Here is a 13,033-nt window from a genome sequence, read left to right on the forward strand (position 1 = left end):
GAGAAATGTCAAATGTTTTTCACACAGATCTGCTGAAATATACAGAATTACTGAAGCCAGTAGGGCCTTAAGAGGACTAGAAAACAAGGGGAATGGTGTTCTAGTGGCTGCAGTTTACGCTGCTTGCAAAGGCAAAGCACAGCAAAACTCATAGTTCAAATTGGGCTAAAAAACCCCCATACAAACAAAAAATCCAAACCAAAACAAAAAACCTCCTGCAAAATTTCAGAACCACTTTCAATTTGCTTGCCTGTAAGGATGGTGAAATCTGTATTTGCTTAGCTACAGATGTTGCTCATTCCCACGTTGACCTTCAGGAACTCTGCTTCTTCTTCTCTGACATGCATCATCTTTGATAATGTTGCCACTTTTTGATTTTTCTAACTGGCCTTTTTAGTTTTACCTAAGTGGGTCCTAGACCTACCTGAAATTTCCCTGAAAATTCCTTGATCCACTGAGTCTATTGTGAATGGACACTGCAGCTTCACACATAGTCCATTATATGGTGACAAAATATTTAAGACTTGGCATAAAGTATTTTTTTCTTTTCTAAGTACTCAGTTCTCATTCTGATAATTCATTTCCAAACACTATTTTCTAGGTATTAGAAATTTTCAGTGCTACAAATTCTCTATTAGTAGTTTGGAAGGAAAGAAGTTTCCATAGATGCTCTATGCGCCTTCTGTGGTATCAGATCTTTGCTAGAAAATTATTCATGAATGCTTTGTTGTTAGTTAAGGACAAGTTGTTCTTAATTTTTTTGGCTCAGCTTTGATTTATATGGCTGTAACCAGAAAACTAATGCCAACATTTTTCTGTACTTCGTTAAACTAAAATTACACAGTATAAGCCTTTCACAGTTGTTTACTCCAACTAATGTCAAAGTAACCACAAAGTCAATGCATTAGTGAAACGTGGGAAGTACCTCTAGCACTTTGGGGCTCTGTCCATTCATATTGGGGCAATCTTTTAAACACTGGATGAAATTCAGTGTTGAAAATGTAGTAAATTAAATGCAAACTGATTAATGCAAACCGAAACCCATGTGTCTCCTCTAACTTGTGAAGGCTTACAGGGCTCTTCTTGAAACCAGCTGATTACAATTAGCTATTTAAAGTTGTCCCTGCTTCCTAAGACATCTGGGTGCTGGAGAATTCTCCAAGCTCTAGGGAAATTCCACGTTCACAGCTACATGTCTATTGCCTGCTAGTCAACTATGTACTTGAAGCCAAGATTTCTTGTCTGAACAGCATCTCTCCATCTTTTCCCACAACCTTTCTGTTTAGATGGCTTATTAATTCACACTGCCCTTTAGCATCACAGTCAAATCTGAATAAATGTGATTATTAATGCAACATATTGCAGCAAAAGGACGTAAGGACTCACAAATGAAACAGAGGGAAGCAGCAATAAGAAGTACTTCAGTTTCATACAAAATACTCAATTGTCCAAGCACTGCCAGGCAGGATTTTCTAAAGAAATGTAAATTGCTTTTGCAGAGTTGCAAGAAATTCCTTTAAAATAAAGTTTGCTAGTAGAAGATCTTTTACAGAAATTATCATCATTCATTCTTGTGAGGTAAGGAACCCGCAATTTATTACAGATGATTTGCTAATTAGAAAGTATTATAAAAGAATGGTAATGGTTGCCATTCTACCAAACAAAAGTAGGCAAGTCTACTTGCCAGACAAGGAAGTAAGATATGATGAGATCTTCAGCAACTAACTGCCTCCCAATCCCCCCAAAGGTAAGTAAGAGGTGTACCTGAAGAGCAGGGTAGAAGAAGATCCATAACAACTGAATCCGCTCCTTTAGTGTAAACATTTATTTCATCTGTGAGAGGATGCCTGACCACTACTGACATCCTCTTCCTGATGGAATCAAAGCCCAATGTATGTAATACTTCAAAGCTTAAGGTTCCCAGGTGAGGTAGCTCCACTGATACCTGGTCAGACAGCCTTCCAACCAGAGAACAGTTATATGCCCTTGCTGCATAGACAAGAGCAGCTTCATCTGGACTCTCTGCTTCATAACGGAGTTCTCCTTCCTCAGGTGCACTCCCCACAGCTGTCCTGCCTTGCTGGGAGCTGTAGCCATTGTTATTCATCTGTGCAGAGTATGCCAGCTTCTCTTCCAGTTTTAATAAAGTGCTATCCGTAGATGTAGATGAAAGCACACTTAAACCAAATCTGTGCATTGATTTGCTTGTAGCTAGACTAGATGAACTGCTGCTGTTAGATCCAGAGGTCAAGCGACTTGGAGTGAATCTTCGTATGAAGTCTTCAATAGTTTTTACTGGAGATTTTAGTTCAAATCGGTCTCTAACCTAGAGAAGTAAAAGAACAAACCCAAAAACCACCAGTGAACAAACCCCAAAGAAAAGCTGTAGAAGAATTCTGACACTGATATTCAGTCTAAGCATTTCTGAATAAAGAATAGAATTTCTTTGAGAGCAAAAAGTAATGGTATTTGTATTTTGACAAAGGAAGGTAAATGGACAAAACTGACTCAACAACAACAAAAAAACTTACTAGAACTTCAGAATTGTATCTATGTATGAAAGCACACGTTTGTATTAAAACCATTTTTTCTCCTTTCACCTCCTCAGATATGACTAATGGATAGTCTATCAATGTTGCACTACCACCATCAGTAGTGCATACTAAAAGCTACCATTAGTACAAAACCTTGTCATCCTTTGGACATATTCAGTGAAAGTAATGAAAAAATGTTAATGCAATATTTTTCTATTGAGAAGGGTAGTATCTCGTAGAAGTTTAATGAGAATATGCTAATGTGGAAATTATACTCAAAAGATACATGTTAAAATAAATAATTTCTCCTGTCTCTTTCAGCATCAAACAATTTTGCTTGTTTTATCGTTCATCTCAGTTCACACAGATCTTTTCTACAGTTACAATAGTATTAATATTAATAGCATATTCATAGTAATATTTATTATATTATTGTATAACAGTGTTACATTCCTGAAACAGTAGAATTGAGCATTTTCCAAATGTTTCCTTGGCACAAAACCACATCATTTTGCAGACTAGTTCGCTTTTTATTCCAATCTGGAACAGAAGCAAACTGCAGAATTTTCTCCAGAATGGAAATTCCAGCTGCTGGCTAGCTTTAATATTACATTCCATTATCGTTTTGTCTTACTGATCATCTTGGGATTGTGTTCTTGAAATTCTCATTCATCAATGACGCTGGTTAAGGCCAATTTAAGCTGTAACAATCATTATTTCTCATAATGAGCTTAAGATGCATCTTTCATATAATTTGAAAGTTTTAAGTGATGTTTTTCAAGTACTTGTCTCTTTTTAAACTTTTAAAAAATGTCTCAGCCATTTCTTATTTTAATCCATACACATGAAATATTTATTCATTGACAGCTTACATCCCTTTCTGGTAAGTTTTGCACATTTACAAATTAGTTTCCACCCATACTTACATATTTATGCTTATTAAATGAGTAAGTCGCAGTACAACAAATCAGGAGAGTTTCAGAAGTATCTTGAAACTGTCAATGAAAGCATATCTTGCCATGGAGGCAAGTGAAATAGCTGACATACTCCATACAGCTAATGCATTTTTAAACTCACTCAGTCCCATAGGTGTTCTACAAGTCATCTCACAACTCATTCTACTTGTTCCTCATTTTCATTTCAGGATGTTTTCATTTCTCTAGCTTACATGATAAATTAGTATCAAGGCAAAAGAAACCTGAACTCTTTTCCTTGTTAACTTACCTTCTGTCGGGGCTGATTTGGTGCAGTAACCACAACTGTGTTACATATAGTCAAAGCTATGAAGAAGTCAAAAACGTCACATAGTTCTGGACTCAGATGGGATAATGGTTGTTCGTGGCTCCTCATGACCTCCAGATGCTTTGCACACTCATTCACCTTTTCTAACAACCTTGGGTCAGGTGTGATATCCTTCTCCTAGTAATAAATACCAGTGATTAGTATCTGTGATTCTGCACATTTCCAAAGCAGCAAAAAGTAATTAAAGCATCCAAAGCAGTATCAATATCAAGAGTTTTGTGGTGGCCTTACACCACAGAGTAGAGGTGGAAAGAACTGTAACACACCCATTCTAGACAATAAACAATTAACAGTGAGCCTACTGGTAGAAATGGATATGTGAAATATTTATAGCAGCAATATTTATCTACTTTGGCAGTAGTAGATAGGAAAAGGAGTTACATATTAATTTTCCTCCCTCTTTCTCGTCTAATTCAAGACATTTACTATCTAATACTGGAGTATGGTACACAACAGAGACCAAAAGTGGGGAAAAAATAGACAGCAATGACATTTAAAGTTTGGCTTTACATCAGCAATATGAAACTATCTTCAATTGCTTGTTAGAGTACAACAACAATCCACACATTTGAAGTTAATTCACAAGGGTTTTTACATTGAAACATTGCGCACTTTCAACTCTCTGTCATTAGTATTTTTCACTTATTTAATATAATTCTTGTCAGATCAAACTCAAGTGTTTTGTAACACAGAAGGAGGCAAGGATACAAAAGATTAAAAGATAAACTGATCTAAGCCTCTTTTCTCAGTAGAATTTTAGCTCTTGATGCTCAGCAGCTGATGAATATGAGCAATCACAGAAACCAATGTATGAAAACTGCAGCTTGGAATTTTATCAAAAGATCTCACTCTTGACTGAAATGAAGAAGTTCCACCAGTGCAAACAACATCTCTCTTTGCCTATATTTGTAATTTGCTTTAAGGGTGACTTTGTGTCAGCAGTGCAATGATGCAAAACCCCTAAATAGACGACTTGGCTTCTCTCCTCCCTTATTACCATTCAGCTAATGTGAAACTTACACAGAATTACAACACTATAAAATAAACCAAATGAAGTTGTAAGGACATAAACTCACCAACATTTTGAAATGTAAACGTTTACTTTTTAAGATACAACTCATGCAATCGACTGATAACCACTGAAACACACTAAAAACTATGCCATGTGTACGTCAACAGGGTCTAAGAATTGGAGTACCTGGTGTCCACCCTAGCACTTGATAGTTTTAAAATTGTCTGACAAAAGAGAAGAGGCATATACAGAACAATTTGAATCCTTGACCTCAATGCTATTCTCAGCTTCTGCAGATAAATGGAAGACGTAAGTTTTCTTTCCAAAATCAAAGTAAAACTAAAACAAATGTTTCAGATTGTCTTCACCTTCAGCTCGTTCCCACAGAAAAGACATTTAGATAAGATCTATGCCAACACTTGATTGTTTTTGTACAAACAGCTGTGACTACAGAAGCAAAAACACCAAGATGAAGTCTATAAAGAGGCACAAAATGTGCTACAGATTTCTTTACCTTTTCCTTTTCAGGACATGGTTCTATTACAAGGTAAAGGACACTCCATTTAGTTCTCATGACTTACCATTGGGCTACTGAATGCAGTGTGCTTCGAGAGTATGCTTGCTCTTTTTGCTTCAGCTCTGCTACCTGTGCGCCGGTGGGTTTTGGTGCTCTGGCTCCTGTGTGTCACTTTGATGCTCTGATGGCTGCAGATACTGTCACGTTGGGACAGGGTTCCTCCTTTTGGGGCTGCCTCATCTTCCTCAGAATCAGGTTCTTGGTACATTGCTAAGCGTTTGGCTATCAGTAAAAATAAAGAGGGACAAATGTTGCATATGTCAAAAGCAACTTAGAAAGAGGGTGACGGACATGGTGACTTTGTTCAAGTGATCTAATTTTAATATTATGCTGTGCTTTCACAGTAATAATGAATGACCCATTACCAGGCGATATGGTGTAGTCTTAATTGAATGGTAGTATCTAATGGAGGATGCAGATAACATAATTAGAAACGTAACACAATGCAGTGCTTCCCTTATCATCACATTCTTTCTGAAAGGCAGTTAAGACTGCAGTAATTCAGTGCATCCCTGAAGACTATTCTACAGCTCTGCCTGATGAAATCGACCAAATAATTTGGTCTTCACTTGAAATCTGAGTAGGAAATAAACAATCCAGAAAATTTTTCTGTTATTTCCAACACAAATTTCAAATAAAGTATTTTCCAGAAAAATGTCACATCTGCCAAGTACCAGTTAATGACATCTGAAATGTCCTCAGAACAACACACCTACAGAGCACTACTGCCTTTATTTTACACACAGAGATGAGGTACAGACAGCATTAAAGCCCCGCTTAAGGTCAGGCCCATTTGCAGCAAAGTGGAGACATGAACCCAGATTCTTGACTACTAGCCTAGTGTTAAAACCACCCTGGAGTCTGTTTCTTCCTCTGCATGACAGGCAGGACAATTCAGCATGCAGTATGAAAACCATAGTACCCTCACCTGCTGCAACATTTGTTTCCATTGCCATTTGCTGCAGTGACCAATTCCTGGTTTACATATAATGGAGTGGTTTTCCAAATGATAATTTTTACATAAATGCTTCCTCAGTGAAGAATCCAACTAAAACAATTAATGCTAGAAAACAATCCTTGCAGTTGGATTTACAGAAATCAAGAAGTAAACAGAAAGAAGAGGTGTGAAACAACCGTGGAATCCTGCCACTCTAGTGACAGGCTGTTCAGCTCTAACTGATGTATAACATATTTTTTTCATTCCTAAAGACCATGGGCATTTAGTAATCTGGCAGATTCATTAGGCAGGCAAATGCTACTCTAACAGGTATCTATTTATTCCTTCGTTATATTTTCATTGGAAAGCTTTTCATTATAGTTTTAAAATAATCCACACTATACAGATACACAGCACAAGTTACATACTTGTGGCTCAGTTTGTTTCGGTTCTCCAGTGTAACAAATTAATTTTCCTAATAGCAAATGATAAATCACTAGCATGTAAGTTAATTCTTCAGGCATTTAACAAACAAACAAAAAAATTATTTCAAAATACTTTCTGAGAAAAATCTTGCATCATATGCGGTGAGTTTGGCACGGGGTCACTTTTAATGCAGCCAGCTTTACAAACAAACTCACCCTCACTAGCCACTGCAATTTCCAAACATATTTTAGCTGTCAGAAAGCAGTAGGAGGAGTTGAAACCAGACCACACACAGTACTTGTGATAGCTCTATCACTACAGTCTCGTACATTAGAGATTTTTTCAAGTCCATTTGAAACACGTATAGGCTTTGTCTGAAATGTGGGAAATGGGAGAGTTTCTCAGTCCTGGCTGTGAGTGCACACCTGGTCACTGCTCTAACTGTATGCGCAGGTATGCAATATCTTTCATTGCATTCTGGCTCCTCCTGGCAAAAGATTCCGACCGTGGATGTAGAAAGGGCCACAGCACATTTGGAGACACAGAGATGAGGCTGCAGCACACACTGCAGGTCACATCTGTCCCGCAGCTTGAATACAGTCCTGCAGCCCAGGTGGTGAGGCTGATGTAGACTAACTGCGGATGACTGAGGAGTTTCCTTCATTAGCATTATCTGGTGGGATACATGTTCCTCTGCATTATGTGGTGGGAAAGAGGTTGAGCAACAGCATGTTCACTGCTGTGAAGGCAGCTGCTCCTTGAGCCACATAGCTTCCAAGAGAAGAGCAGAGCACTGTTGCCTTATCCTTTCATTACCTATGACAGAACCCACAGGACAGCTCAAAGAATTAGGGAGGTCACTGGTCTCCTTGGTCCTTCTGTTTCATGGTAATGAGCTGCAAGTAAATGAAGTTCATTTCACCTCCATAGGCTGCTTCCTGCAACTTCTTGCATGTACTTTGGGCCAGTACAGTTCTAAGCCCTCCCATCAGTCTTGCCCACTAATTCCCACTTTCTTCTGCTCTGTAAACCTCTGTCCATTTTCCCAGTGGAAATGCAGGTCCCTATAGTGGGAATTTAATTCAACTGATGATAGGTTTATCTATATCAGGAGTTTACACTGAGGGCCTAAAGTGAACTGCAGCATGTAGTAAGCACAGATCCAGGCCCTGGCTCAAGATGAGAGCCAGACTGCACCAGACTGCTCACTGTTCCCCCTAGCAACAGAGGTTCCTTTAATGGGAAACCCAGGGTGGGAAGGAAGGAAGGAAGGAAGGAAGGAAGGAAGGAAGGAAGGAAGGAAGGAAGGAAGGAAGGAAGGAAGGAAGAAGGAAGGAAGGAAGGAAGGAAGGAAGGAAGGAAGGAAGAGGAAAGGAAGGAAGGAAGGAAGGAAGGAGGAAGGGAGGAAGGAAGGAAAGGAAGGAAGGAGGGAAGGAGGGAGGGAGGGAGGGAGGGAGGAAGGGAGGAGGAAAGGAAGGAAGGAAGGAAGGAAGGAAGGAAGGAAGGAAGGAAGGAAGGAAGGAAGGAAGGAAGGAAGGAAGGAAGGAAGGAAGGAAGGAAGGAAGGAAGGAAGGAAGGAAGGAAGGAAGGAAGGAAGGAAGGAAGGAAGGAAGGAAGGAAGGAAGGAAGGAAGGAAGGAGCCATATGGACAGCACAGTGTGTTACTTCAAGATGATGCCTCAAGAACCAGAATGGAGCTCCACACTGAAGGGCTTTTGTCGTTCTCCACACTGCAGAGGTATGACGGAGTGCACATCTGGGAAGGAATGATGGAGTGCACATCTGGGAAGGCAAGATGGAGTCATATCTGGGAAGGTATGATGGAGTGCACACCCTGGGATGAGGCCTGTGTGAGGGCAGTGCCCAATCAGACAGTGCAAGCTCTGCCTTCATTATTTTCTGCAGGCTTCTAGTTACACACTGTAAACACCAGGCTGAAAAAAACATTGCTCAAAATGACACACCAGTAAGGTTTTCTGCACTCTACCAACATTTAATATTTAAATCAACCACAAGAAAAACATTTTGGTACCTCATTTTCACTAGGGCCCTCAGCAGCACAACTAGTCTCAGGCAGAGTTGGTGTGACATGTGGACACAGCCATTCTCAGGAAAAGCCTAAGAAAAGCCTGGATTTGCCATAGACATAGTATTTTCACCACAGATGCTGGACATTTGAATGGTAGGCTGACAGAACTCTGTGGTGCTTCTTCTCATAACAGGTAATATTCCTTGACAGGGAAAGGACTGGCTACAATTACTTAACTGCAGCTTTGCAAAATGTTCTACTCAGTTGGTACAACTCCCTTCTGAGCAGAGTTTTTTTTAAAGGATACATTTTCTTTAACAATCGTACCTACTTTAAACTTCTGCTCTGAAAATACATCTTAAAATGTAAGACCTTGAAGATCCTGAACTGAATGTAATTTTATTCCATTTATAAAAACCTCTATGGTAAAGCAGAGAATGCATTTCATGTACAATGCACAGTTATGCCTGCATACCTTATCTCTGGATTCGTCGTTGTTCTGTGTTCTTTCTTGCACTACCTCTAAACATATTCTGTTTATTCAACATAGCAAAAGCTGTCTCCTAATGCAGCAATCAGTTTATTTATTACAATTACATTGATAGTGTGGTTCGTTTAGTCTATGTCATAACAGCTATCTCTTGCTCCCTATACCAGTTTTATTGTAGCACATCCATTTAATTGTCTTGCCACTGAGAAAAAGGAGGAAAAGGGAAAGTAGGAACAAGACTAAAATCTCATTTAACCAAATCAAATGTAATTCTTTTGATTCAAATGGCGTTATTTCAGTTTATACCAAGGGAAGCTTGACAACAATAAAAAAAGGGCTGAGCACGTTTCAACATTTTCTCAAGTGCCCTCTTAGACATTATGCAGCAAGAATTAAGATGTTTGAAGAAACAATGAAACGTGGTTCAGTCGTTACGCTATGGCTAAGGTTCACATTGCTTCAGCTGTGCAGTTCGTGCTTCTCTGGGAACATACTGTTCTCTCCACCCACTCAGCTCTCTCCAATTCAGAACCTTTTCCTGTGAACATTATAACCTGAAAGACATTGTTGTGGGATGCTTTTCAGCTTCAGCACTGAAAATTGATGGCCTTGATCTCTTTTTCAATCGAGTTTCTTATTAAGGGCAAAGACACAAACAGCTTTGGTAACACAGCAATGCAATTCATGAAAGTCAAATTTCACTATCCTGTGGTTCACTTTGTATTTATGGCACAAAGAAGAAACAACAGTTAATACTTATTCCATTAACCCTCTTCTATCTTTCAGAAAACAGCAGGAAGCTATAAATAAAACTCCTGTAGTAGCTGCTAAGTATTTGAAGATATAGTCTTTTCTTTTAAAAACTCTTTTCTTTCATTTCATTTTGATTTTAGTTTTTTGTCTGTTTTACCTTCCATACCATATATGTTCCATGATGAAGAATCCATTTTGCAGGCTGACAGAGACACTGCAGCCACACAGCCAGATGTTCCACTAACTAGAAATGTGGCATTAGGAACCTGTAAAGAATTTCCTTTTAAGCCAAATAAAACTGCAGACCCCCCTAAACCAGAATACTTCAGCTGTCAGTGTGTGAGCACTATTTCACCATGGAAAAATTTCATGTTGCTTCAAACCATTCAATAAGGCTGCTACTGAACTGTCACAAAGTAAATCTAGATGTGCAGCACTTACACCATCACACCACCTTATTTTCTTATTATTTTATAAGTGCAAGCTTATTTCACTTTGAAGTGCACTCTAGTGTCTATATAAAGATTCAGTAAAGCAGCTAGCATGCTATAAATTTGTACAAGTATGCTAACATAATCTTAATTTACTTTGCAAGAGCTTTCCCATAAGGGCAAGTCTTGAGATAAGAAAACAAGATTTCCCTTCCTCTAACCTCTTGGCATCCCCAGGGGCTTAATAACCTTAAGTCCTTTATTAAGAACCCTTTACTCCACTTAGAAAGAGATAATTCCTTTTATTCTTGAGATTTTTCAGAGAAATTGTCAGTGTAGGTATATACTTAGAAAAAAGTAATACTTGTCTCTAAATATGACTTATTCTGTCTTATACAGGATTTAAAATGGGGCACTCACAATGTACTGAGTTCTACATCTGCTCATACTGGTTCTCTCCTTAGTTACCAATTAATTTTTTTCAAAAAGCAATGAGAAATGTAAAGAAAAACTACAAAGAAACTACACAGAGTGCCTGAAGCACCCAGTTCTGCTGTACATTTTCAGCTTTCTGGGAAATGCTAAATGGACTATCCTGATTTCTGAAGATTGTCAGATTTTAAAAGTGGCAGATGAGAAATCCCTTTGGAAGCAACTACTGCATTTATGGAAAAGGTCTTTCGATTTTTATGCCTCAAAAAATAAAAATAAAAAATATTAAAAATTCTCTAATATACCTGGACTATGCAGACTATGTTCTTGTGACTACAAGCAAAAAGAGTAAGAAAATTCCACTACAAAACAGGCCTCCAAATGAAGAATTTTTTTTTTTTAACACAATGCACTTTGCTATGAAAATTAGTTGCTAGCCAACCTTCATCAAGAAAAATTGTGTCTTAGATTAAGTGGTTAAGAAACTTTGTTAGACAAGAGAAAATCACTGAGGTTTTTATCATCTGCCTTTACTTCCATAAATTTCTCTTATTCTTATGTTGTCCACAGTTCTTTTCACAGTCATTGGATGGAAGGGGGAGGAATTCAAAGAATGAAAAATTTAGATTTTTCAGATTTGTGTGGTTGTATTCATGGAGATTCAATTAATGTTTTGTCAACAGTTTCATACAATGGTATGAAAGGGTAGCTAAAACACAAAAAACCCCAGAGATCCCATCCCATAGGCAAGAGTATGATTAATTCAGCATTTGGAAAACAACTACGACAAATGTCAGGCCAAGACCATCTGGTTGCAGCTAAATCACGTAAGGACTTTCAGAAACACAGTTGGCTTTTGGGCACCTACTGTCTCTGGGATTAGCAGGCAGACTTGGGGCATGGCCAGGTCTAAGAATTATAAGAAGCTGTATCCTATCCTGAATGAAGAGCTCTGGTATGGCCATGCGATTTGACACATAGGGAAACAACACTTTTATTTTTTTTTTGGGGGGGGGGGCTAACATTCTTTTGGGCTAGAAGGTAGTACTGATCAGAAGAATAATTCTGGGATTTAACCATAGTGCAGTGCCAATGGGTATTCTGTAAATACCAGGTACATTTATGAATAGGCCAATCATTTTTCTACTTGGAGTGGTCCATGACATAACAGGCTCCTGAATGAACACTCTGCCGCTCAAGAACAACCTTAGGAGAAGACAATAGTCACGCAGAAACAAGCTGGTAATTCTCTTTGTCTGTACTGAGAATTCTAAACCACAGAGAAATAGGCACATTTTAGAGAACCATCATAGATGCCTATAACAAAGCTGATAAATTACGTGCCACAAATGCTTCATTTTCTCTAGCAACTGTAAAGTTACCAGATTACTATCCTCCATGCAAATATCAGCAATTAGGTAACTAGAATCCCATCCTTGTCAATATAGTCTCCATAGGACCCAAACATGCAGTGCAAATTCCCATAGTTTGATCAAAACCAGTGCATAATCCACCACCAAAATACTGTAAGTGACCTCAACCGTGATGAGTATTTCATAGTGCTTCTATCACGGAACTCGTGTTACTCAGTATGCTCACACTTTCCCCTACTGCCTTCATGAGCATTCCTCGATTCCTCTTCAGGGCTAAGCTTTTGCATAGCAGTACCCATGACTAATACTTTGTACAACCTCCAGCTGATTCTGTCCCACACTATTGCAATTTATTGCCCTCTATTTTTCATGTTTTTGTCACCTCTTGTCTAGACTAAAACAATGCAATACTCCTGGGCATAGCGCCATCCATGTCATAAGAAACTTAGAGTTAATAGATAATTCTGGAGGAAAATTTTTTCTCCAGAAAATTCATAAAAACTTGTTTTCCCATACCTAAAAATGGATTAAGTCTCGTTCAGGGTTTGAGTTTTTATTTTAAAGCATGTAATAATTGCTTCAACCCTGCATAAGGTCCGCATAAACCTCTCTGATGAAAACCATGATTAACACATCCATGTCTGATGTGAAACAGAACTCTCCCTCATAATCGTAAAGCTCACCTTTCACATGGGGAATTTATATAGCTTTGGGGTATGAACTTCCAAGGAAAATAA

At 38.5% G+C, this 13,033-nt stretch overlaps 1 protein-coding gene across 1 annotated transcript in view; it reads right to left on the minus strand.

Moving 5' to 3' along the window:
* Positions 1-13,033, minus strand: part of ATP10A (ATPase phospholipid transporting 10A (putative)) — a 113,900-nt gene that overhangs the window by 23,078 nt on the left and 77,789 nt on the right. Inside the window, exons 8-10 of the mRNA XM_085055490.1 lie at positions 5,430-5,647; positions 3,759-3,953; positions 1,765-2,326 (exon numbers count right to left, since the gene is read on the minus strand). Of these exons, the coding sequence (XP_084911616.1) occupies positions 1,765-2,326; positions 3,759-3,953; positions 5,430-5,647 (975 nt within the window). The remainder of the gene's footprint in view (positions 1-1,764; positions 2,327-3,758; positions 3,954-5,429; positions 5,648-13,033) is intronic.

This window comes from Lichenostomus cassidix, chromosome 1 (assembly GCF_008360975.1).
Source record: "Lichenostomus cassidix isolate B80296 chromosome 1, HeHo_3.0, whole genome shotgun sequence".
NCBI classification, from domain to species: Eukaryota; Metazoa; Chordata; class Aves; order Passeriformes; family Meliphagidae; genus Lichenostomus; species Lichenostomus cassidix.